General features: G+C 41.1%; 2 protein-coding genes across 2 annotated transcripts; both read right to left on the reverse strand.

Annotated features, from left to right (window-relative positions):
• Positions 1–2,543: 2,543 nt before the first annotated feature.
• On the reverse strand, positions 2,544–11,925 carry LOC128704346 (NADH-cytochrome b5 reductase-like). The gene has a single exon (XM_053799511.2). It carries the CDS (start codon positions 11,923–11,925, stop codon positions 10,996–10,998), a length of 930 nt encoding a protein of 309 aa, XP_053655486.1. The 3' UTR covers positions 2,544–10,995.
• Positions 2,544–17,905, reverse strand: LOC128704349 (GTP cyclohydrolase 1 feedback regulatory protein). The gene is made up of 3 exons (XM_053799513.2): positions 17,604–17,905; positions 15,830–15,924; positions 2,544–12,628 (listed from the first exon to the last, which is right to left on the reverse strand). The coding sequence occupies exons 1-3, from the start codon at positions 17,637–17,639 to the stop codon at positions 12,499–12,501; spliced, it is 261 nt and encodes an 86-aa protein (XP_053655488.1). The 5' UTR covers positions 17,640–17,905; the 3' UTR covers positions 2,544–12,498.
• Positions 17,906–27,778: the final 9,873 nt, after the last annotated feature.

The raw sequence follows: 27,778 nt of genomic DNA on the forward strand, positions 1-27,778 counted from the left end.
CTTTTGCAGAGGTGCTCAGAATACAACAGTTTAGAAGCATATACGTATAAAGATACACAATATATCCCTCCAAACTGCCAATATCCCATACCCCTCCTTTAAAGTGCAGGTATTGTACTTCCCATTTCCAGGACTCAAGTCCGACTATATGAAAATAACCGGTTTCCCTGAATCCCTTCACTAAATATTACCCTGCTCACACTCCAACAGATCGTCAGGTCCCAAGTATCATTCGTCTCCATTCACTCCTATCTAACACGCTCATGCACGCTTGCTGGAAGTCCAAGCCCCTCACCCACAAAACCTCCTTTACCCCCTCTTTCCAACCCTTTCGAGGACGACCCCTACCCCTCCTTCCTTCCCCTATAGATTTATATGCTTTCCATGTCATTCTACTTTGATCCATTCTCTCTAAATGACCATACCACCTCAACAACCCCTCTTCTGCCCTCTGACTAATGCTTTTATTAACTCCACACCTTCTCCTAATTTCCACACTCCGAATTTTCTGCATAATATTTACACCACACATTGCCCTTAGACAGGACATCTCCACTGCCTCCAACCGTCTCCTCGCTGCTGCATTTACCACCCAAGCTTCACATCCATATAAGTGTTGGTACTACTATACTTTCATACATTCCCTTCTTTGCCTCCATAGATAACGTTTTTTGACTCCACATATACCTCAACGCACCACTCACCTTTTTTCCCTCATCAATTCTATGATTAACCTCATCCTTCATAAATCCATCCGCCGACACGTCAACTCCCAAGTATCTGAAAACATTCACTTCTTCCATACTCCTCCTCCCCAATTTGATATCCAATTTTTCTTTATCTAAATCATTTGATACCCTCATCACCTTACTCTTTTCTATGTTCACTTTCAACTTTCTACCTTTACACACATTCTCAAACTCATCCACTAACCTTTGCAATTTTTCTTTAGAATCTCCCATAAGCACAGTATCATCAGCAAAAAGTAACTGTGTCAATTCCCATTTTGAATTTGATTCCCCATAATTTAATCCCACCCCTCTCCCGAACACCCGGTGGTCTGGTGGCTAAAGCTCCCGCTTCACACACGGAGGGCCCGGGTTCGATTCCCGGCGGGTGGAAACATTCGACACGTTTCCTTACACCTGTTGTCCTGTTCACCTAGCAGCAAATAGGTACCTGGGTGTTAGTCGACTGGTGTGGGTCGCATCCTGGGGGACAAGATTAAGGACCCCAATGGAAATAAGTTAGACAGTCCTCGATGACGCACTGACTTTCTTGGGTTATCCTGGGTGGCTAACCCTCCGGGGTTAAAAATCCGAACGAAATCTTATCTTATCTTATCTTAACCCCATCTATAAATATATTAAACAACCATGGTGACATTACACATCCCTGTCTAAGACCTACTTTTACCGGGAAGTATTCTCCCTCTCTTCTACACACCCTAACCTGAGCCTCACTATCCTCATAAAAACTCTTTACAGCATTTAGTAACTTACCACCTATTCCATATACTTGCAACATCTGCCACATTGCTCCTCTATCCGCTCTATCATATGCCTTTTCTAAATCCATAAATGCAATAAAAACTTCCCTACCTTTATCTAAATACTGTTCACATATATGCTTCAATGTAAATACTTGATCTACACATCCCCTACCCACTCTGAAGCCTCCCTGCTCATCCGCAATCCTACATTCTGTCTTACCTCTAATTCTTTCAATTATAACCCTACCGTATGCTTTTCCTGGTATACTCAGTAAACTTATTCCTCTATAATTTTTACAATCTCTTTTGTCCCCTTTCCCTTTATATAAAGGGACTATACATGCTCTCTGCCAATCCCTAGGTACCTTCCCCTCTTTCATATATTTATTAAACAAAAGTACCAACCACTCCAACACTATATCCCCCCCCCTGCTTTTAACATTTCTGTCATGATCCCATCAGTTCCAGCTGCTTTACCCCCTTTCATTCTACGTAATGCCTCACGTACCTCCACCACACTTACATTCTGCTCTTCTTCACTCCTAAAAGATGGTATACCTCCCTGGCCAGTGCATGAAATTACCACCTCCCTTTCTTCCTTAACATTTAAAAGTTCCTCAAAATATTCTCGCCATCTACCTAATAACAATGTACATTTTTTTAATAGACGCACTGGCCGTGTCCCATCGTGGCAAGGCGACCTGAAAAAGAAGAGACGCTTCCATTTTTATATTCAGTAATTTATACAGAAGGGGTTACTACACCTTTCCTCCTGAAAAAATATACATACAAAGCATTAAAAAAGAATAGTAGATATTCTGAAGAACAAGTTACACAAATTATTATTTAAAAAAGATAGTGGATAATTTGAAGAACATTTAAAGTTACACAAATTATTATTATTATGACAACTAAGCACTAACCTATAAAGGTCATATAGCGCTGAGAGTTATACAAAGTATTAATTATTCAATAAAAATTTAGATAGAGGAATTTAGTTGTTCTCAGAACAATACAAGCAATGGTAAAAGGCTAGTCAGTATATACTCGGTGCTTGTTGTAGTCTTTGTATTCAGTACATATGCAAACACACATTCATTGCTGCCACTAAAATGGGTAATTAAAAATTTATCACAGAAAAAGGAACAAGTATTTCATTAAACTATCAGGGGAAGATACGTTAAGTCAGTAAGACTTTTTCTTACATAGAAAATTATCTATTATATATCAGTTCTTCTATAAAGCTCTTGTGTAGAGTGCAATTTTTCATAAATATGATTGAAAAAGTATATCCAAAATTTAATATTGCTTGGAAAGGCCTTTACTGTACATGCTATTCAATATTCAATGCACATTTTTTTAACTGCATTTAAAAAAAATTACACCACATAGAGCTTCATAAGAGAGCCGACTATTGTATTATGACTCACGAAATTGTAATAACACTCTGGCCTGAAAGTTCTGCAACTTTCCATGAGTTCATGTCCCGACCATTCCCTGATTTATGTTTTATTTTATTAAATTGTCATTATAAACTACAGCAGGACCCCTATATCTGCAGGGGGATACATTCCAAGGACCTGCCACGAATACCAAAATAACGGATAGTAGCAAACCCTATATCTAAGTCTTTTTCATTTGCATAAATACCTATTATAAAGTTTAATTGACAAATTAAGCACAATAAGTGGAGAATTATCTCTCTTTCACTGATGGGAAGCACTTCAAGGCTTCTCTTAGGTTTTGAAGAACTTTCTCCATCACTACATTTGCACTCTGAGGCATTATTAAGCAAAATTAAGGGTAATTTTTGGGCCATGGTAAACCGTGGATAACTGAAACTGTCGATACCGGACCCATGGATATTGGGGTTCTACTGTACTGTTATTATCACCTTCAAAAACAAATTAAACTAGTATTGGTCATATAGAAGTCCTAATTAATGTAACTTCACCCTTGAAGAACTGTTAATGGAAGAAATTGGAGCTACCTTCACTTCTCGTGGATCTAACCTTATTACATTCCATTTCCCAAGTACTGTATGACCCAAATGGGTTCAGCATTTCACAATGAATATACAACAGAGAATCCTTGCTTAACTACCTAGAGTGTCACCCAAGGAATGCTTCACTAAGTAAAAAATACATTAAGTGAATAGCCTTTTTTCATGGAAGCCCATGTTATAACTCTAGATGAGGACCAGGATAATATTTCATATCAAATTCCTATTAACTTTTTCAACAACGAAATTAAAAAAATATGTAATCACCCGAGTTCGGTCCACTGTTTAACAGAGGCATAGTAATATTACACACCTGCTTTACAAGTACATAACATAAAAAGTATGAAATATTAGACAAGAGAGAGTACATAATATACTAAACAGCACATAATTTACTAAACAGTACATAATATACTATATAGTATATATACTACACAATACATAATATACTATACTCTCTCTCTTCACCAGAGACGAGTTCATTGTTTAGTAGGAGCATAGTGGTGTTATATTTTTTTTCATTTTTTAATGTATTGGCCATATCCCATCAAGGCAGGGTGACCTAAAAAGAAAACTAAAGTTTTTCTATTCATGTTTAGTAACGTACACTGTTACTTGCTCCTTGCTCTTGGCACTTTAGTCGCTTCTTACGACATGCATGGCTTATGGAGGAAGGATTCATAGTGGTGTTATATCCCCATTTTATAAAGGGATAGCAAAATTACTATGACAATATCAAAATATTGAGAGAAGTATCACAACGTGTATTTGAATGGTGCCCCGTGGCCTGGTGGCTAAAACTCTCGCTTCACACGGTGAGGATCCAGGTTCGATTCCTGGCAAGGGTAGAAACATTGGGAGTATTTCTTTACATCGGTTGTCTATGTTCACCATCAGTAAAATGGGTACCTGGGTGTTAGTAAACTGGTGTGGGTCGCATCCTGGGACAAAACAAGCTAGGCCTGCATACCTTATACATGTACTTGTAAAATAAAGATATTATTATTATTAATGGCCTAAGTCATCATAAGAATTTACACATACGTTACAAGGTGGAAGAAATCACAATAAAATGTGTGATTGCAAATACGAAAAAATACCACAGTGAAAATAGAAATAAAACCCAAGCGCTTTCACATGCTGACACACACACAAACCACAGTACGGGTGGTGCTTGAACTCGCAGCACGTGAGTTGTAAAACTCCAGGCCAGCACATAAGCCATTGCCGTGAGTTCTATCCCCAACCGTACCGTGATTTGTTTGCAATCGTGTCATTACGATTTCATAAGTTACACACATTCCTCTTAAGATGTGCGTGTGAGCACATGAAAGCGCTCAGGTTTCATTTCCTATTATCACTGTGGCATTTTTTTCATGTTACTAGGTATGATAACTGTACCTGTGTGTGCCTGTACCTCAGAAAAATGGGGGGTATAACACCATTACCCTTTGCTTAAAGAAACAACCCATCTACCTCTGGTGGAGGGAGGGTAGGGAAGAATAATGGAAAGTACAGAATGACAAGACATTGCTCCTCTAACAGATATGATCAGACCTGGTTTCTCTGGGCATGATACGTAATTTGTATAGAGTACAGTACAGTGGACCCCAGGTATACGATATTAATCCGTTCCTGAGAGCTCATCGTATGCCAAAATTATCAGAAGGCGAATTAATTTTCCCCATAAGAAATCATGGAAATCAAATTAATCTGTGCAAGACACCCAAAAGTACTATGAAAAAAAAAGTTTTATCACATGAAATATTAAGTTTAATGCACACAAACTGAAGAAGACATGCACAGTTAGTAGTACTCTACTAACAATAGAATACATGACACTTACCTTTAATGAAGATCTGGTGATGATTGATGGGATGGGAGGAGGGGAGAGTGTCGAAGCTGTTAATGTTTAGAAGGGGAATCCCCTTCCATTAGGACTTGAGGTAGCAAGTCCTTTTCTGGGGTTACTTACCTTCTTCTTTTAATGCCACTAGGACCAGCTTGAGTCACTGGACCTCTGTCGCACAACAAATCTGTCCACAGAGGTCTGTACCTCCCGTTCCTTTAAGATTTGTCTAAATTGGGCCACAACATTGTCATTGTAATAGTCACCAGCATGACTTGCAATAGCTGTGTTAGGGTGATTTCCATCCATAAAGGTTTGCAGTTCAACCCACTTTGCACACATTTCCTTAATTTTTGAAGTAGGCACAATGGATTCCACAACTGGCATAGGCTTCTCAGGGTTAGCCCGAAACCCTTCAAAATCTTTCGTAATTTCTATACTAATTCTCACCCTTTTTACCACAGGGTTGGCACTAGAAGCTTTCTTGGGGCCCATGGTGACTTATTTTGCAGAAACAAGCACCAAAAACATTGTGATAATATGGAATGTACCGAAGGTATGCACTGCTATATACTACTCAGACCAACTAGAATGTATCACTAATACTTGCACAAGGGATGAACATGGGGAATATATAATAGCTAAATTCAAATCCAAATACCTACAAAAACCTCTCACAGTGATAAACATCTACAGAGTTCCACAATCAAACATTAGCCAATTTAGTCAAAACTTAGGAAGTATGATAACTGATGCACGCATGAACAAAGATCACTTACTACTCTCAGGTGACTTCAATATAAATCTCCTGCAAGACCAGGACCCACACGTTACTGAATTCACAAACACAATGAGTAACTGCATGTTGCTACCAACAGTAACAAAACCTACAAGAGTTACAGAGACTAGTGTTTCCCTACTTGACCACATCTGGACCAACACCATATCCCCTTTAAAATCAGGCATAATTACAGATAATACCACAGACCACTACCCTACTTTCCTCATAACAACTCTTGGTAAAATACCCCAAGACACTACTAAAGTCACCTTCAGACTTCACAATGAGGCAGCCATTAATAACTTCACAACAGCAGTAACAAACATTGACAGGCACACTGAGCGAGCTAGAAATCTATACAGATATTGACGAATGTTTTAATAATTTTCTAAAAAAGACCCAATACCTTTATAACAAGCACTGCCCTAAAAAAACTAAACAGATGACAGCTAAGAGACTGAACAGTCCCTGGCTAACACCCAGCATTCTCAAATCCATAAATACAAAACACCGATATGAAAAACAGTACAGAATGGGTCACATAACCAGAGACCAAACAAAACGTTACTCGTCAATCCTAACCAGCCTGATAAGAAGGGCAAAAAAATTGTATTATGAGAACAGATTATCCAACTTACGAGGTGATATAAAAAAGACCTGGAAGACTCTATCAGAAATTCTATGAACAAAAAAGATATCACGACATAGCGAAATAAAATTAGCAAAATCAGATGAACCCCAACTCCCACCAACAGAAACAGCAAACAGACTCAATGATTTCTTCTCCACTATAGGTCAAAACCTTGCCAATAAAATCCCAAGCTCAGATACCCCACCAAATGACTACCTCACTGGCAACTACCCGAACACACTGTTCCTAGCTCCGACTAACCCATACGAAGTCTCCCTTATTATCAACGCACTGAAAAACAAGGTAGGAGATTTAAATACCTTACCACCCTTTATATACAAAAAAGCGTCACAAGTACTATCACCAATCATTGCAACACTCTTTAACAAATCCATTGAATCCTCCACCTTCCCTACAGTTCTCAAAATAGCAAGGGTCACCCCGATCCATAAAGGAGGAGACCAAACAGAGTTGAATAACTATAGGCCAATATCCAATTTACACCCTCTCTCAAAAATCGAAAAATTAATTCATAAACGAATCTACTCCTACCTCATCTCCCAAAACATTCTCAACCCCTGCCAATTTGGATTCAGGCCTAATAAAAATACTAATGATGCTATTATACACATGCTAGAACATATATACACTGCAATAGAGAAAAAAGAAGTCCCACTGGGGATCTCCATTGACTTACGTAAAGCTTTTGATACAGTTGACCATGACTTGCTCCACGTAAAATTGTCACACTATGGTATTAGAGGGCACTCCCTCAACTATCTCAAGTCTTACCTCAGCAACAGAAGCCAATATGTGTACGCAAATGGGGCAAGCTCTTCCGCACAACCAATTACAGTTGGTGTCCCACAGGGAAGTGTCCTTGGCCCTCTTCTCTTTCTCCTATACATAAATGACCTACCAAATGCTTCGCAATTACTCAAACCCACACTTTTTGCAGATGACACTACATACGTCTTCTCTCACCCAAGCCCAGTCACGCTAGCCAATACTGTAAACACCGAATTACAGAAAATATCTACCTGGATGAGGACTAACAAACTTACACTAAACATTGACAAAACCTACTTCATTCAGTTTGGTAACAGAGCTACAGATGTCCCTCTTAACATAACGATAAATGGATCACCTATCACAAAGCTAACAGAGGGAAAATTCTTAGGAATCCACCTCGATAATAGACTCAAATTTCATACACATATACAACAAATTTCTAAGAAAATTTCCAAGACTGTAGGCATACTATCGAAGATACAGTACTATGTTCCACAGTCAGCCCTCCTGGCCCTTTATCACTCTCTTATTTACCCCTATCTCACCTATGGAATTTGTGCATGGGGCTCAACAACAATTAACCATCTCAGACCACTAATTACCCAACAAAAGGCTGCAGTTAGAATGATAACAAATTCTCACTACAGGCAACACACTCCACCAATATTCAAAACACTCAACCTACTCACCATACAAAACATCCATACTTATTATTGCACCTATTACATACATAGAACACTTAACTCTGATATTAACCCTCCCCTCAAACATCTCCTTGCCAACCTCAACAGAACACATGACCATAACACAAGGCACAGATCACTCTTTGATGTTCCTCGTGTCCATCTCACGCTATGCAAAAACTCAATGCACATAAAAGGCCCTAAAATCTGGAATTCATTACCTGTAAATATAAAAGAAACACTACCTGTTTATAAATTCAAGTCTCTTCTCAAAGTTCACTTACTCACTCAAAACCAAATAAATACTGAATAACTGAACCTTATAAATTGTATATCCAAAATGTTACTCACAATTATATCACATAAATGTTAAACCTAGGACCCAATCTAACTTTGTTATTTTTTTAAATACACTACCTAACAGAATACTCCATTCTACTGAATGAACAGCAATGCATGCAACCATATGACCTGTCTTTGTAATACTCATTTGTGCTTTATAGTTATCTGTTTACAATAATGTCTTATCACTGATTACATCATTGCTTAGTTAATCTTAAGTTAATTTTAAGCCAGCCCATAATGCTATGCATATAAGTGGCTTTGGCATGCTGCTCTTACCTGTATTTTTTTTTTGTACCTCTGTATGTATGCTAAAATTTCTAAATAAATAAATAAATAAAAAAGATGCAAGCACACTGGCTGGCTTGTAAACACTGGCACGCACGGGACAGTTCAGGCCACACATGGACACTTCACAGACAAATCCTGTGTGGCGGGTTTTTTAACAAGTGGCGAGGCAAAATTTTTGCATTAAAATGTATCGTATACCGGATTTAACGTGTACCGATGCCATCGTATGCCGGGGGTCCACTGTACATAAAAATTAATCCTGTTTTCCACATATTTTAACTGATGATTCAGAGGATAGGAAAACATGGTTGCCTACTGATGCAAAAGCAGATTTAATCTTATCTGTCAAGACCTGTCAGCAAAAATAGCATCAAAGACACTATTTTTTCCCAAAATAACTTGAAAATTTACCCAGCATCTTGGAGGCCGATGGTTACATCGCTCATAGACCTTACCCTAAGCCTAGACAAGTGTTATGATGCTAGACAGTAATCTAGTTGCATACAACCCAATAATGAATCAAGTAGGCTACGGTACACAGTAGTTGTAAACATTTCCTGTTATGGTGTTTGGCTCTGGCAGCACAAATGTACTTATTAAATAGTAAAAATCAATAAACTTAAAAATATGAAATATTTTTAAAATGCATGAAAAAACAATCACAAAGCAATATGCAATCCTACCCAGCCACTGACATGCCCACTTGTACGCATCGAGACAGCGAGTAGAAAAAGAACATGGCCAGAAGTTCTGCAGCCTTATTTTTATACTTATTTTCATTTTTTTTTTTTCAAAAATTTAGCCAGTCAGAATTGGGGGGATGTCCTCGACACCGGAGAATCTTTCTGGCCATATCACACTGAAGCAGGGTGACTCAAAAAGAAAAACAAAAAGTTTCTCTTTTTAAATTTAGTAATATATACAGGAGAAGGGGTTACTAGCCCCTTGCTCCTAGCATTTCAGTTGCCTGTTATGACACGCGTGGCTTACAGAGGAAGAATTCTGTTCCACATCCCCATGGAGACCAGAGAATCTTGCTTGCCGTAAAATACCATACACAAATAACCCACACATAGAAGAGAGGAGCTTAAGATGACGTTTTGGTCCGACTTGCACCATTTACAGAGTCACACTTATATTATCTGGTCATTGCACAAAGAAGAGGTCTTCAATCAGGCAGGTGACAGACTGTAACCTTGAATTTATCATTAGACGAGCAGGAGCCAATCGTTAAGCGAGGAATTACTACATTAGTATAGTGGTCCCTCGCTTTTCGTAGTTCTCGGCAATCGTAAATTTCGCCAATCATAGGGGTATTTTCATATAAACATGGACTCACTTTTCATAGGTTGACTCGCGAATAGTAGTTCGTCCGGGACGCATACGCAGTGTGAGCCGGCGCGGCCTCCCTACCCAGCCAGTCTGGCATTGTTTACCAGTGAGTGAAGGTCCCCTCAAGTGCTCCTATGAAATATTTCATAATATTCCACTCATTTTAGTGCTTGCAAGTACTAAATAAGCTACCATGGCTCCAAAGAAAGCTAGTGCCAAGCCTGTGGTAAAGAAGGTGAGAAGTATGTACAGTGACAAAGTCTTGGGCCATTTTAGGGAAGTGTTAAAGAGACGCCAGAAATAGAGCTCTCTCCAAAGTTACTTTGCGAGGCAGGACTAGAGTGACTCTAAAGGTGGTCCTAGTGGCATTAAGAAACAGAGAAGAGAAGCAACCCCAGAGAAGCAATTGGTACCTGAGGTGTTGCTGGAAGGGGATTCCCCTTCCAAACTATAAACAATCCACTCTCTCTCCTCCTCCAGTCTCCCATACACTAAGAAGAATCTCCAATAAAGGTAGGTGTTATGCTGTTAATGTTTCATTCATCATTTCCCATTGTATTGTTTATGTACTACATGTATATTTCATGTAAAAAAAATTTTTGTTTTAATACTTCTGGGTGTCAGGAACGGATTAAGTGTATTTACATTATTTCTTATGGGGAAAATTGATTCGCAAATCGTAAATTTCGTTTACAGTAGCTCCCCCAGGAATGGATTAATTACAAAAAACGAGGGACCACTGTATCTACAAAGCCTTACTATATACGTAGCTTGGGGCACAAGAAAATCAAAATATGTCTTCAAAACTTAAAAATATTTTTATCTGGAATGCTGGCATCTTTGGCAGCGTTCACCATATCTTTATTGAATGACTTTGTTCCACAAATAAGCACTAAAGTTGAATCAACAGAGCCTTTTGATAGATCCTGAAGAATATCATCCTTCAACAGTCTCCTGGCTACTACCTCCTCATTGTATCTCTTTTTGCTCACATCAGTCTCTTCACTTAAATAGTGACACATTGTAAAATTCCAATATCGGCAGTAACTGCACAATTCCTCCCTTAACAAAATATTGGAAAAAGTCTTGGAAGCATAATTTAGCTTAATAAAAGTCTCCTCCTCTTCATTTTCAACGACAGTTTTTATTATCTGATACACCGGAGCAATGCCAGTGCCAGCTGCCAGAATAAGGATTCTTCTGTAACTATTTTCCTTGTAAGAAAAATGGCCAAATGGCCCTCTCCATGGAATCATGTCATTAACATTCCAATTTTTAATAATTTGAGTAATTTTGCCCTTAGGGTAAATTTTTATGAGAACTTCGAAGGATCCTACTCGGTTTATATCAGAGACAGGTGTATACTGCCTAGTAACTGAACGGCCATTTCTCACTTGCTTCACAATTAAATGTTGACCTAAATTCAAGCCCAAACATTGGTTATCTTCTAGTTTGAAAGTGTAGAGATAAGTGTTATTACTCACTTTATTCACTGCAATAATCTCAAACTCGTTCCATTTGTCTGGCTCAACAGCACCCGGGAAATGTCGTATCCCTTCACTGGATCCATTACGAATAAGCTCACACTGCTTCTTCCATGCTTTCAAATCATGCTCATATATATCGTGAACACAAGGACAGCAGCCAGTGCCGCAGCAGTCACTGGGTTTAGGTGCCTGAGGTTTTGGTGGCAATATATCTTCGATATCAGGAATTTCTTTGCTTGTCATAGTACACAAATTTTTAAACTCGATATGCAAAATTATCCATCCATGCTGGACGTTAATTATCAGCTTTGAATACACACTCAGAGCCAAATCAAAATCTTTCAAAATTTTTCCATATTTTATTAACCATATTCAACTGTTGTATTATTTAAGAACAAACCCATTTTAGTGCAGTACATCTATACTATATGAAAATGATATACAAAATAAATCACATGATATTCCCACCTTAACAACTATGTAGGAGGCATGCCTCTTACTGTATTGATATAAAAATTGTAAATATAATCTATAAATCCCAACAATATATGGAAGCCCACAAAATAGCTATAACCATGGTATTCAACAAGCATAGCACAGTATTACAAATATTACATCATCCCAGAAACATTCCCAGTACACAAATAACTCGCAGATAGGAGAGAGGCTTATGACAACCTTTAGGTCTCTTTTGGCTCACTTACAAGTCACACCAACTATGTGCAGGTTATTCGTGTATTGTTCCAGTCACCACATTGTGCCTTATTGTTTTTTGTTCCCAGTATACTCATAACAATAAAAGCACAATCCAGGGCTTTAGTCAAGTTCCCGATGCAGTGTCCAAATGCACATCTGGCCAATATTAGACGATGTAACAAGTCGCCATCCTCTTTTCTCGAGCAAGTTTAGCACCTTGCGCGGCACCAGTTTCGTACAGTAACTGAAACTATACACAAAATCTATGTAGCATTACTTGTGTTGTTATACTGAAATCTTCTATTATACCTACAACATAATGTTGTACTTACTTTTTCAAAAAAATTAAATTACTCTACTTGATAAGCCACAGAAAGACTATGAGGTTATCTGGTTTCAAGGAAAAATTAATACTACTACATGCACACTTGTACAGAAAAAAATATACATGTACACCTACCATCCGACTTATGACCAAGCTTCGTTCCGACCAACTGGTCGTAAGTCAAAATGGACGTAAGTCGAACCTTACTACTGAATATCAACATCACATTTTTGTAATGACTTGATTTTATTGTTTTATTCTGGTATTTCATTTTTTACATTACTTTTTATGCTGTTAGTACACTGTATTTTATACTGTAAGACTTAGGATAAACACTGTGTACATCACAAACAGTTGTTTATTTCCCAGAAATTTGGCATACAAAACACGGTCGTAAGTTGAGTGGTCATATGTCGAGCAGGTCATAAGTCGGATGGTAGGTGTATATGGTTGTTTAACATATTTATAGATGGGGTTGTAAAAGAAATATGTAAATGCTAAGGTGTTGGGAATAGTGGTGGGATTAAATTATGGAGAATCAAATACAAGATGGGAGTTGCAATTACTTTTTGCTGATGATACTGTGCTTATGGGAGATTCTAAAGAGAAGTTTCGAAGGTTAGTGGACAAGTTTGGGAGTGTGTGTAAAGGAAGAAAGTTGAAAGTGAACATAGATAAGAGTAACGTGATGAGGGTATCAAACAATTTAGATAAAGAAAACTTGGATGTCAGATTGGAGGGAGGGAGGGAGCATGGAAGAAGTGAATGTGTTCAGATATTTGGGAGTAGATTTTTCAGCAGATGGGTTTATGAAGGACAACGTTAACCATAGAATTGATAAAGGAAAAAGGTGAGTGGTGCATCGATAATAATAATAATAATAGTATTTTGATTTACTGCAAGTCCATGTACATGGTATACAGGCCTAGCTGACATCAATGTCATATGTACTACCATACAGAAAGCTGCTTGTTATGCTGAGCATTTCGGGCAAATTAAGTCAGTTTCGTCTCAGGATGCAACCCACACCAGTCAACTACCATCCAGGTACCCATTTTAAACTGATGGGTGAGCAGGGACAGCAGGTGTCTTATGGAAACACGTCCCTAATGTTTCTCAGCTGTATCGGAGAAGATTCGAACTCCAGACCCCAGTGTGTGAGCTGAGTGCACTAGAGATCGAGCTACGGGACAAAACACGTTATCTATGGAGGCAAAGAAGGGAATGTACGAGAGTATAGTGGTACCAACACTCTTATATGGGTGTCAAGCATGGGTTGTGAATGCTGCAACAAGGAGAAGGATGGAAGCAGTGGAGATGTTGTGTCTAAGGGCAATGTGTAGTGTAAATATTATACAGAGAATTCGTAGTATGAGGAGTGGAGTTACTTAAAGTATTATTCAGAGGGCTAAAGAGGGGTTGTTTAGGTGGTTAGGTCATTTAGAGAGGATGAAGCAAAAGAGGTTGACTTGGAGGATGCATAACTGTAATGGAGGGGAGGAGGGGTAGGGGTTATCCTAGGAAAGGATGGAGGGAGGGGGTGAAAGAGGTTTTGTGTACAAGAGACCCAGACATGCTGCATGTATAAGCGTGTTAGATAGGAGTGAATGGAGATGAATGGTTTTTGGGACCTGATGAGCTGTTGGAGTGTGAGTAGGTTAATATTTTGTGAAGGGATTCAGGGAAACCGATTAGTCGGACTTGAGTCCTGGAGGTGGGAAGTACAATGCCTGCACTTTAAAGGAAGGGTTTGGGATATTAACTGTTTGGAGTGACATCTAAAATGTTGTATCTGAGAGCCTCAGGAAAGACAGTGATTATGTGTGAAAGATGGTCAAAGTGTTTCTTTCTTGGGTCATCCTGCCTTGGTGGGAGACTGCCTATGTGTTAAAAAACAATATATATATATATATATATATATATATATATATATATATATATATATATATATATATATATATATATATATATATATATATATATATATATATATATATATATATATATATATATATATATATATATATATACACATACATGCATACATACATACATACAGGCAGGCCCCGCTTTACAGTTTCGCTAACGCAGCAGTTTTCAATAATACCCATTCTTCATTTATTCAGACTTCCCACAATAAGTATATTCGCCACTCACTATAAGCTAAGGATGAAAATATTTTAAGGTGGCCCGGTGGCCTGGTGGCTAAAACTCTCGCTTCACACACGGAGGGCCCGGGTTCGATTCCCGGCGGGTGGAAATTCCGACACGTTTCCTTACACCTGTTGTCCTGTTCACCTAGCAGCAAATAGGTACCTGGGTGTTAGTCGACTGGTGTGGGTCGCATCCTGGGGGACAAGATTAAGGACCCCAATGGAAATAAGTTAGACAGTCCTCGATGACGCACTGACTTTCTTGGGTTATCCTGGGTGGCTAACCCTCCGGGGTTAAAAATCCGAACGAAATCTTATCTTATCTTATCTTAAGGTAAGTAATGTGTGGAACAAGGTGCTAGTTACCCCTTCTCCTGTATATATTACTCAATTTTAAATAAAAGAGAAACTTTTGTTTTTCTTTTTAGGTCACCCTGCCTTGGTGGGATATAGCCAATTTGTTGAAAAAAAAAATAATATGTGTATTGTATATGCATTTTTCAGGCTTAGCTTTATTGTTCATTTAATATTTGATAGTGTAAACATGTTATCAGACTTTTATATGTATTTGAAACTGAAAAAGACTAAAGTGGGGCCCTCCTGTACTATGCTGGCAAACTTCAAAATAGCATTAAAAAAAAATGGGAAATTTTAAGAAAAGTTCTGCAGTGCTATGCTGTCATTCCTAAATTACAGGAAGTGATTATGTCTGAAATACAAGATACAGTACATTAAACCCTCGATTTAACAAAGCTCGGAAACACTGGACAAAATCCGCTGAGTCAACTCTTTGGTAACAAGGAAAAAAACCTATTGATTATAGAAAGGTTGATTATCGTTATGATTGAGGCAAAATCATCTCGTCTTCCACCACAACTGCCAGCCCTAGCCATCCACTTTCCCCTGTTTGCCCATCAAATCGAAGGTCTCCCGTTTGGGTATTGAACATTACACGACCATAAAATTTACTTACCTCTTAGATGTCGGTTCTTTTACTTCTTCGGCTCCTAGATAGCTCATCAAGTCTGGATCACTATCGCTGTCTCCCACATAAGTTGGACCAGCTTCCTGCAAATACACGACGAATGAACGATGTGTTCCAAGTAATGCCAGAGGAAAATAGAAATACTGTGCAGAAGAGAGGCAAATGTTATTAGTAAAGTTAGGATAAGATAAGACTGATAACATTTTATTCGGATTTTTAACCTGGAGGGTTAGCCACCCAGGATAACCCAGTACAGTCAGTGCATCATCAGGGGACTGTCCATCTTGTTTCCAGTGATGTCACAGCCTGGCGATGTCACAGTCTGCTAATATCACAGCCTGGTGATGTCAGTCTGCTAATATCACAGCCTGGTGATGTCACAGTCTGCTAATATCACAGCCTGGTGATGTCACAGTCTGTTAATATCACAGCCTGGTGATGTCAGTCTGCTAATATCACAGCCTGGTGATGTCACAGTCTGCTAATATCACAGCCTGGTGATGTCACAGTCCGTTAATATCACAGCCTGGTGATGTCACAGCCTAGTAATATCAGCCTGGTTATATTATAGCCTATACTAGTAGTAACACTAGTAACTAGAAGTACTAGTAGTAACACTAGTAACTAGAAGTACTAGTAGTAACACTAGTAACTAGAAGTACTAGTAGTAACACTAGTAACTAGAAGTACTAGTAGTAACACTAGTAACTAGAAGTACTAGTAGTAACACTAGTAACTAGAAGTACTAGTAGTAACACTAGTAACTAGAAGTACTAGTAGTAACACTAGTAACTAGAAGTACTAGTAGTAACACTAGTAACTAGAAGTACTAGTAGTAACACTAGTAACTAGAAGTACCAGTAGTAACACTAGCAACTAGAAATACCAGTAGTAACACTAGTAACTAGAAGTACCAGTAGTAACACTAGTAACTAGAAGTACCAGTAGTAACACTAGTAACTAGAAGTACCAGTAGTAACACTAGTAACTAGAAGTACCAGTAGTAACACTAGTAACTAGAAGTACCAGTAGTAACACTAGTAACTAGAAGTACCAGTAGTAACACTAGTAACTAGAAGTACTAGTAGTAACACTAGTAACTAGAAGTACCAGTAGTAACACTAGTAACTAGAAGTACTAGTAGTAACACTAGTAACTAGAAGTACTAGTAGTAACACTAGTAACTAGAAGTACTAGTAGTAACACTAGTAACTAGAAGTACTAGTAGTAACACTAGTAACTAGAAGTACTAGTAGTAACACTAGTAACTAGAAGTACTAGTAGTAACACTAGTAACTAGAAGTACTAGTAGTAACACTAGTAACTAGAAGTACTAGTAGTAACACTAGTAACTAGAAGTACTAGTAGTAACACTAGTAACTAGAAGTACTAGTAGTAACACTAGTAACTAGAAGTACTAGTAGTAACACTAGTAACTAGAAGTACTAGTAGTAACACTAGTAACTAGAAGTACTAGTAGTAACACTAGTAACTAGAAGTACTAGTAGTAACACTAGTAACTAGAAGTACTAGTAGTAACACTAGTAACTAGAAGTACTAGTAGTAACACTAGTAACTAGAAGTACTAGTAGTAACACTAGTAACTAGAAGTACTAGTAGTAACACTAGTAACTAGAAGTACTAGTAGTAACACTAGTAACTAGAAGTACTAGTAGTAACACTAGTAACTAGAAGTACTAGTAGTAACACTAGTAACTAGAAGTACTAGTAGTAACTAGCACTAGTAACCAGTAATACTCACCAGTCTAAGCTGTGTTGAGATCAACAAATATGGCATGATGTAGTGGCTGTTGCTGACGGCTGTCTTCCTGCACCACGGCTGTCTTCCTGAACCACGGCTGTCTTCCTGTACCACGGCTGTCTTCCTGCACCACGGCTGTCTTCCTGCACCACGGCTGTCTTCCTGCACCACGGCTGTCTTCCTGCACCACGGCTGTCTTCCTGCACCACGGCTGTCTTCCTGCACCACGGCTGTCTTCCTGCACCACGGCTGTCTTCCTGCACCACGGCTGTCACCCTGTATCACAGCTGTCACCCTGTACCACGGCTGTCACCCTGTACCACGGCTGTCACCCTGTACCACGGCTGTCACCCTGTATCACGGTTGTCTCCCTGCACCACGGCTGTCACCCTGTATCACGGCTGTCACCCTGTATCACGACTGTCACTTTGTATCACGGCTGTCACCCTGCACCACGGCTGTCACCCTGTACCACGGCTGTCACCCTGTACCACGGCTGTCACCCTGTATCACGGCTGTCACTCTGCACCACGGCTGTCACCCTGTACCACGGCTGTCACCCTGTACCACAGCTGTCACCCTGTATCACGGCTGTCACCCTGTATCACGACTGTCACTTTGTATCACGGCTGTCACCCTGCACCACGGCTGTCACCCTGTACCACGGCTGTCACCCTGTACCACAGCTGTCACCCTGTATCACGGCTGTCACACTGCACCACGGCTGTCACCCTGTACCACAGCTGTCACCCTGTACCACGGCTTTTACCACGGCTGTCACCCTGCACCACAACTGTCACCACCTATCCTGGGGTGTCAGAGTCCTTCTCTAGGTGTTGTTGAGACCTTCCAACACAAGCAGAGTCTAGTAATGGTGAATCGGCTGTGAAAACCACCATTAACTGGACGTCTCCCCCAGGCAGTTCACGGCTGGGGAAAACCACATCAAGACCCCGTCTTATAACCCACCTGGAAGCCACTTACCTGGGTTATCCTGGACTGGTTTCCACTCTAGGGCATGTATCCTCGATGGGTTATCAATTTCCGGGGTGATTGATGGCACAACAAAAGCGAAATTGATGAAAATGTTGGAAATGTCTTCATTTCAGAGGTCTGGGTGGGGAAGCTCCCAGTGTTACCATCTCCCAGTAGAACCGTCATCTCTTATATATGCATATTTCGCGAAAATGTGGTCATGTTAATGACTTTTTATATATTATTGTTATATGTAAGTTCATTTCTGAGCGTTGTGTGTCAGTAGTTTCACAAAAATGACATTTTCTGGAAAATTTTAGTATGTTGTTGGAGATTGATGGTGTTGTCACTGTGATCCTCTGCAAAAATTCCCTTAATTAAATCGTATTTCGTTGAAAATACGTCTTTATAAATAGTTTTCTTTGTTCCAATTTGTGAAATTGATGACGTAGTACATCCTGACATGTACGCTCCATTGAAATATATAGTTAATTTGATTTGACAGCTTCATTGAGTGGTCTAATTTTTCGAAATTGAGAGGGTCTATGATAATAAATTTTTATTTACTACCAGTACATGTACAAGGTATACAGACCATAGTTGACATCAGTAACATACTACTATATATAAAGCCCTTTGTTATGCTGAACATTTCCCGCAAATTAGGTCAGTTTTGTCCCAGGATGCGACCCACACCAGTCCACTAACACCCAGGATGTGACCCACACCAGTCCACTAACACCCAGGATGTGACCCACACCAGTCCACTAACACCCAGGATACGACCCACACCAGTCCACTAACACCCAGGATGTGACCCACACCAGTCCACTAACACCCAGGACGTGACCCACACCAGTCCACTAACACCCAGGATGTGACCCACACCAGTCCACTAACACCCAGGATGTGACCCACACCAGTCCACTAACACCCAGGTTGTGACCCACACCAGTCCACTAACACCCAGGATGTGACCCACACCAGTCCACTAACACCCAGGTTGTGACCCACACCAGTCCACTAACACCCAGGATGTGACCCACACCAGTCCACTAACACCCAGGATGTGACCCACACCAGTCCACTAACACCCAGGATGTGACCCACACCAGTCCACTAACACCCAGGATGTGACCCACACCAGTCCACTAACACCCAGGATGTGACCCACACCAGTCCACTAACACCCAGGATGTGACCCACACCAGTCCACTAACACCCAGGATGTGACCCACACCAGTCCACTAACACCCAGGATGTGACCCACACCAGTCCACTAACACCCAGGATGTGACCCACACCAGTCCACTAACACCCAGGATGCGACCCACACCAGTCCACTAACACCCAGGATGCGACCCACACCAGTCCACTAACACCCAGGATGCGACCCACACCAGTCCACTAACACCCAGGATGCGACCCACACCAGTCCACTAACACCCAGGATGCGACCCACACCAGTCCACTAACACCCAGGTACCTATTTTACTGATGGGTGAACAGGGACAACCAGTGTATGGAAACACTTCCAATGTTTCTACCCTGACTGGAAATCGAACCCAGACCCACGCCGTGTGAAGCGAAAGCTTTAGCCACCAGGCCAATATTAAGCCCACTGCATGGGCGATACTGGTCAATAAAGAATCTTAATATATTGCATTTGTCTTTATCCAAACCCTATATTGAAAAATATAAAAATAAAATTAAAATTTCACTGGACAAGCACCTAAAGTCAGTTCCTGATCAGCCGGGCTGTGGCTCGTACGTTGGTTTGCGTGCAGCCAGCAGCAACAGCCTGGTTGATCAGGCTTTGATCCACCAGGAGGCCTGGTCACAGACCGGGCCGCGGGGGCGTTGACCCCCGGAACTCTCTCCAGGTAAACTCCAGGTAAACATCATTCACGACATGTTAATATAGTAATGGCCTACTGGCCTAGTATGGGCCAGTAGGCCCACACACAATTACTTTACTGGGAGCGCTTGAGGTTCCTAAACCTGTATTCCCTGGAACGCAGGCGGGAGAGATACATGATTATATACACCTGGAAAATCCTAGAGGGACTAGTACCGAACTTGCACACGAAAATCACTCACTACGAAAGCAAGACTTGGCAGACGATGCACCATCCCCCCAATGAAAAGCAGGGGTGTCACTAGCACGTTAAGAGACCATACAATAAGTGTCAGGGGCCCGAGACTGTTCAACTGCCTCCCAGCATACATAAGGGGGATTACCAACAGACCCCTGGCAGTCTTCAAGCAGGCACTGGACAAGCACCTAAAAGTCGGTACCTGACCAGCCGGGCTGTGGCTCGTACGTTGGATTTCGTGCAGCCAGCAGTAACAGCCTGGTTGATCAGACCCTGATCCACCATGAGACCTGGTCACAGACCGGGCCGCGGGGGCGTTGACCCCCGGAACTCTCTCCTTCTCAACTCCAGGTGAACCAATCATTTCCACCAATGCATTTGTCTCAGGGGAACGGAGGTTTAATGCTTTCAGTCTATCTGCATAACAAGCAGCTTTCTATATAGTAGCAAGTTATTGATGTCAGCCATGGTCTGTATACCTTGTACATGTACTTGTAGAAATATAGATATTATTATTATTAGGCTGTTCCTCTAGTTTTCTGGCTCTAGGTAGATCCCGCGCCCCTTCCCAACAGATCTCTCCCCTCTCTCTCTTTCCTCAGACTGTCAGCTTTGAGGGAACCACTAATCGTCCATTCTTTGTCTCCCTTCCATCGCCTCCGTCTGGCAGAACAAAAACTCCTGCGAACGTCGATTTCCCGGCCATGTAAAGTGCTGGGCTGGCGGCTTTTGGCGTACTCCCATGGGCATCCGGAGGTAAATGAGAAAGGTGTCTTTTGTTGTCTCGTTTAGTCTAGACTCTGCCACAAAGGAGGCCGAGCTGAAGTAATTATGAATTTACAAGAGGGAAAAATAGTCCACAACTGCACTGGAGATTGGCGTTGATTACCCAAGCGAGAAGGCGGTGTTTGGCGTCATTAAATGGTTGGAAATTAGGAAGCCATCTCGAGGGAGCCTTGTTTATACTCATTGCCTCACCAACACTGGTGGCTGCTGCTGTTATAGTGTTGGTGGCTGTTGCTGTTACAGTCAGTGTTGGTGGCTGCTACTGTCAGTCAGTGTTGGTGGCTGCTACTGTCAGTCAATGTTGGTGGCTGCTACTGTCAGTCAATGTTGGTGGCTGCTACTGTCAGTCAGTGCTGGAAGCTGCTACTGCCAGTCAGTGCTGGAAGCTGCTACTGTCAGTCAGTGCTGGAAGCTGCTACTGCCAGTCAGTGCTGGAAGCTGCTACTGTCAGTCAGTGCTGGAAATGAGACAGAGTCCCTCGATGACGCACTGCCTTTCTAACTCCGGGGTTAAAAATACGAACAAAATCTTATCTCACACTTCTCATACCAAAAGATCCAGAAAATGATAATTTCCTTTAAAAACACTATTAAATTTAACATTTTATTTTTCATATGCAAAAAAAAAAATACGTTTTTACATAACTGTGTGTGTGTGTATGTGATGTCTTTTTACGTAACTGTATGTGTGTGTGTCTTCACGCCATTACTATTTTGATATTGCTTATGCCTCTGCTTTGTCTCCAAGCATCAATCTCGGCCTTGAGTTGAGGTAGACGACTGTAGGAGCCACGGTCCAGGGGGACCCTGGTGAAGGGGTCTGAGGGAGACACCAGCAGCAGGTAGATCAGTGTCGACTCGTCCACCACCATGTTGGAAGGGCGAAGTAACACTGGCGCCTCCATCACCGCCTGCGTCACACTGTCCACGAACTTTTCTGGGCAATCAGACAGTGTGTTATCGGGCACTGTACCGAAAGTCAGGAAAAGGTGTCCAATTGTACTAGCTTCCCTTATGAAGACTGACAGATGGTGGCCATGATCGCGTCGCAAACATGACATCACTGACTGCGGGTTCTCGTATAGATCTAAATTCTCCAAGATAAAGACTATCCTAACAATAATATCGGTTAATTCCTTGTATTTCCTAAGATGGGGGGCAGAACAGAGAGACAGTATACATGTTATGGTTTTGGCGATGGTCGCAGCAGCGGTCTGAGCTAGACCAGGCCTCTGGAAAGCTTGTAACGTAGGCGAGGTAGCCACCAGTAGAAGAAGCAGGTACGACACAGACCCGAGAGTCGCCAGAGCGTGAGACATCCTGCATATATCTGCCTCGTACCATACTTGAACCAATTCTACTATCCGGCCTAATATCTCCACCAGGTGAGCCAAACACTTTGCTTCAGGTCCAACTTGCAAATCCCTTAACTGCAGGAAAAAAAGAAGAGTAGTGGTAAGTAAGACATATAAGCCATCTTTATTCTGAAGAGTATTACTCATAAATCCTCAATATAAATTAAAATGGCATAAGTGCAGCAAAATTATTTCGAAAAGTATCATAATGGACTATCTAAGAATGTATTAATTGGGACGTTCATAAAATTGTATATTACATATTAATGTTATGTAAAACAATTAAGATTTGCTTCTATTAATAACAAATGTCTAAGTTATAACATGTGTCTAATTTATCATCAAGTTATAAATAACACGTTATTAATATTCATAATAAATAATTATAATAGTTGATAAATAAGATTTGTGTACAACACCTGAGGATCTATAAATCTGCATCATTCCTTGTAAATAATAATTAGACTGAGATAGCCTACCGACTAGGCGGTAAGTTTGTTCCTTACCAAACATGCATGTGGGGCAACGAGAAGTTCAGTTCCATAGTCAGGAACTATCTGAAGATCAAGCGACAGTGCGGAGACTTAAATATTTAAGTCTCCGCACTGTCATGTGGGGCAACACAGCAACGGAATACGGGAACAAATTTGATATATGGGAAGAGCAGCTCCATTTCATCAGAAGCCAGCTCTTCCAAGAAGTGGAAGGAAGAAGATTTTACCTGATCCTGGGCGGCGGTTGAGATCGACTCGAGGTGGCCGTGTCGCTGAAGATTCTGTAAGACTCGCAGGAAGGGATCAGCCAGGTCCTGGTAAGAACAGGTCTCAAACATAATTTCCGCATTCAGGTATTGACTCAGAGGCACCAGCGCTTTTGCAATCTTCCCTCCGTATTCCGGGTTCTCCATGATATCGTCGTTCCACATCTGAATGAGACGCATCATGCAGATCCGTATGTGAAAATTGGGACATACCTGAGGATCGGTAGCCATGCGTAGAGTCCATTGTCTCAAACAGGAAGACTGGGTCTCCAGGACGCACTTTGCGAAACTTGGGTCCCAGAAACGAAGCATATGCATGATGTTATAGGTGATGTTCTCCCAATGGCCTGCCATTATTGCCAAAGAATTTAGCATGCGCTCAGAGACGCCCTCGGCTGCAGCAAGACCAAGAAAACCCATGGTTCTCCTATATTGGTTTGAGACGATCCCTCTGTAGAACCAGTTAATGGTGTTTCTGCCTAAGTCAAGAGCTTCTTTTAGATGGTGTACACATAGTGTTGTAACTCTAACCCACGCCATTGTAGAATAATAAACTGACATGACCACTTTTTTACCATTAGGATGACTGTCATTAGAGATACTCTCTATGTTGTGACGCATATTCTTCAGCGCCTGGTCAACAGAGTGATGTTCCAGGGCCAAGCCATCATCACATGTGTGAGGTAACACAGCGCAAACAAATTCTTGGCCAAAAAGGCTCATGTTCATACTGTGTACACGAAATTTCAATAGAACGTCGAAATTTCTTTATATAATGAACGAACGAACGAACGAAAGTTCAGGTAAGATCCCAAATGGGATGAGCGGGGAAGACGGGACAGACGAAGAATAGTGCTGGAGAGGAGTGTTCTTAGTCGTAGAAAATGAGCCAGGGCTTAACCCAGCAGCGAAGGCGATCGTGGGACAGATATTGAGAAGAGAAATTCAGGCTATCGCTATTTTATAGGCCGTGGCTGTGAGATGTCAGGTTATCACCAAGAAGAAATGAGTTAGTCAGATGTCTGAAGAACCTGGTCATACAGGGCAGGTCTTTCTTAACTAAATATAACCACCCACTGATCCAACCTTTTTCCAAAGCCTTCCGAGAATTCCGGTAAATTTCTCAGGTACTGGAAAACGTAGGATGACCAGAAAAATGGAGGAACACTGCAGAAGGCCTACTGGCCCAAATTAGATTTATAGTTTATAAGTCTCATTACTGTACCTTCAGCTTCACGTTGTTTCAAACTATGGAGCAAAACTTTTCTCCGGGCTGAGAGACTGATTACCTCAAATTCCTCCTGTTCACCATTTTCCTTTGTATGAACTGATGAAGCCACTGTATGGCGAAACGTTTCTTCAATAACGATTCCCATATGTTGCACATATGTCTTACTCGTCAACCTGTCAGTATTGTAGCATTTTCATATTAGATGTAAGAACATAAGAAAGGAGGAACACTGCAGCAGGCCTGTTGGCCCATACGAGACAGGTCCTTCACAAATCCAACCCACTAACAGAATAAACGCTGATAAATTAGACACATGTGCAACTCTTGGGTATCCCTATTGAGGAAACGCTTCGCCACTGTGTGGCGAAGCGTTTCCTCAATAGGGATACCCAAGAGTTGCACATGTGTCTAATTTATCAACATGTCGGTTCTCTGAACCATTCATCTACAGAATAAACGCTACCCAAGCAATAAGCTTTAATAATTCTATTTACTCAGGTTCGTCCCACTCAAATCCAACCCCTATGAGGACAGGACTCGTAGCAATGGTTTTAAGTTGGAAAAAATCAGATTCAGGAAGGATATAGGAAAGCACTGGTTTGGTAATAGAGTTGTGGATGAGTGGAACAAACTCCCAAGTACAGTTGTGTAGCTTTAAAAATAGGTTAGATAAATACATGAATGGATGTGGGTGGGTGTGAGTTGGACCTGATTGGCTTGTGCTACTAGGTCAGTTGTCGTGTTCCTTCCTTAAGTGAATGTGACCTGACCTGACTAGGTTGCTAATGTAATTCCTATTTTTAAAACAGGGGACAAGTCGTTACCGTCAAATTACCGCCCAATAAGCCTGACCTCAATTGTAGGCAAATTACTAGAGTCAATTATAGCTCAGATTATAAGAAACCATCTCGATAAGCATAGCTTGATTAATGATACTCAGCATGGATTCACAAGAGGCCGGTCTTGTCTAACTAATTTATTAATTTTCTTCAGTAAAGCTTTTGAGGCTGTTGACCACGATAAAGAATTTGATATTATTTACTTAGATTTTAGTAAGGCTTTTGATAGAGTTCCGCACCATAGACTGTTGGAAATATAAACACAAATGCAGTATAATGTGATCCTTTATTGACAACGTTTCACCCACACAGTGGGCTTTTTCAAGTCACACACAGATCTACCTGGGGTTGGAAGGTACGTGAGTATTTATAGTCATGTTCAGAATGTTGAGGTCAGGTGGAGAATGCTGCATCTGATGATCTACCGGGTGGAGTTATAGAGTCTTGGGTAGCTTGGCAGGGGTATTGGACAAGTTGTGAGTAGACCTTCTGCAGTGTTCTATGTTCTTATGTGGGATAGCGATGAAGAAGTTTCTTGGCGAGTGGTTCAGCTATGTTATAGAAGCCATTGTTCTGGTTGAAATTGTTGGTTATAGAGATAAGCGATGATTCCAGGATTCTTCTGTATTGAGTGTTGTCTTCTGTGGCTATAAGTCTTGAGTTTCTGTAGTTAATTAAATGGTTGTGTGAATTGCGATGTTGTACACAGGCATTCCTTGTATCGTCAGTCCTGCTTGCATATTGGTGTTCTGAAATACGTGTTTGGAGGTCTCTTGATGTTTCGCCCACATATAATTTGTTGCAGTCATTACAAGGGATTATGTATACCCCTGCAGAGGATGGAGGCTTGTCCTGTCTACTACTGGTGATGTCCTTGATGGTCGTGGTTGTGGAGGTAGATACTTGGAATGATGTTTTGGCAAAGATGTTGGAAACATGTTTGGCAATGGAGTTGGTGGGAAGGACTATGTATCTCTTCTCGGCAGTGTCTTCTCTGGGTGTGTTGAAGATGTTTAATGCCCGCCGTCTGCAGTCTCTGATGAAGTGACGAGGATAGTGGAGTTTAGAAAATACGATCCTTCAAGCTGAGCTGGTGGCGATTCAACAGGCATTGTCACATTCCCTACGACATCGACTCCGACCTGTCATACATGTTGATTCCACCTCTGCAATCAATGCCTTCCCCCATCCTCAACCACAGGACAATGTTCACTCTCATCACATCGATCCTGAGCATAATGACAGCCTTAGAAGTTCAGGGTAACAGATCGACATTGAACTGGATCCCCAGCCATGCTGGCATCCGGGGAAATGAGGCGGCAGATGATGCAGCCAAGGCAGCAACAGACTATCCACATGTTGGGATTACTGTCCCAATCAGCCTACGACAGACCAAACTGGTGGTTGCCAGAGCCATGAAACTTATGGGGGAGGTCTTAGGTGATACCCCATCTCAACAGTGGTACCGAGCAGCGACTCAGGGAGAACCCCCTCCATATGGAAATAAATGGTATAAAATACCGACACAATGGAAATATAAACACAAATGCAGTATAATGTGATCCTTTATTGACAACGTTTCACCCACACAGTGGGCTTTTTCAAGTCACACACGGATCTACCTGGGGTTGGAAGGTACGAGAGTATTTATAGTCATGTTCAGAATGTTGAGGTCAGGTGGAGAATGCTGCATCTGATGATCTACTGGGTGGGGTTATACAGTCTTGGGTAGCTTGGCAGGGGCATTGGACAAGTTGTGAGTAGACCTTCTGCAGTGTTCTATGTTCTTATGTGGGATAGCGAGGAAGAAGTTTCTTGGCGAGTGGTTCAGCTATGTTATAGAAGTCTTTTGCTTACGAAAATCACTCACTACGAAAGCAAAAGACTTGGCAGACGATGCACCATCCCCCAAATGAAAAGCAGGGGTGTCACTAGCACGTTAAGAGACCATACAATAAGTGTCAGGGGCCCGAGACTGTTCAACTGCCTCCCAGCACACATAAGGGGGATTGTTAGGTAAGACACATATGCAACAGTTAGGTATCTTTATTATGAAACGTTTCGCCTACACAGTAGGCTTCTTCAGTCAAGTACAGAAAAGTTGATAGAAGCAGAAGATACTTGAAGACGATGT

The sequence above is a fragment of the Cherax quadricarinatus genome, chromosome 84 (assembly GCF_038502225.1).
Source record: "Cherax quadricarinatus isolate ZL_2023a chromosome 84, ASM3850222v1, whole genome shotgun sequence".
In the NCBI taxonomy this organism is placed as follows: Eukaryota; Metazoa; Arthropoda; class Malacostraca; order Decapoda; family Parastacidae; genus Cherax; species Cherax quadricarinatus.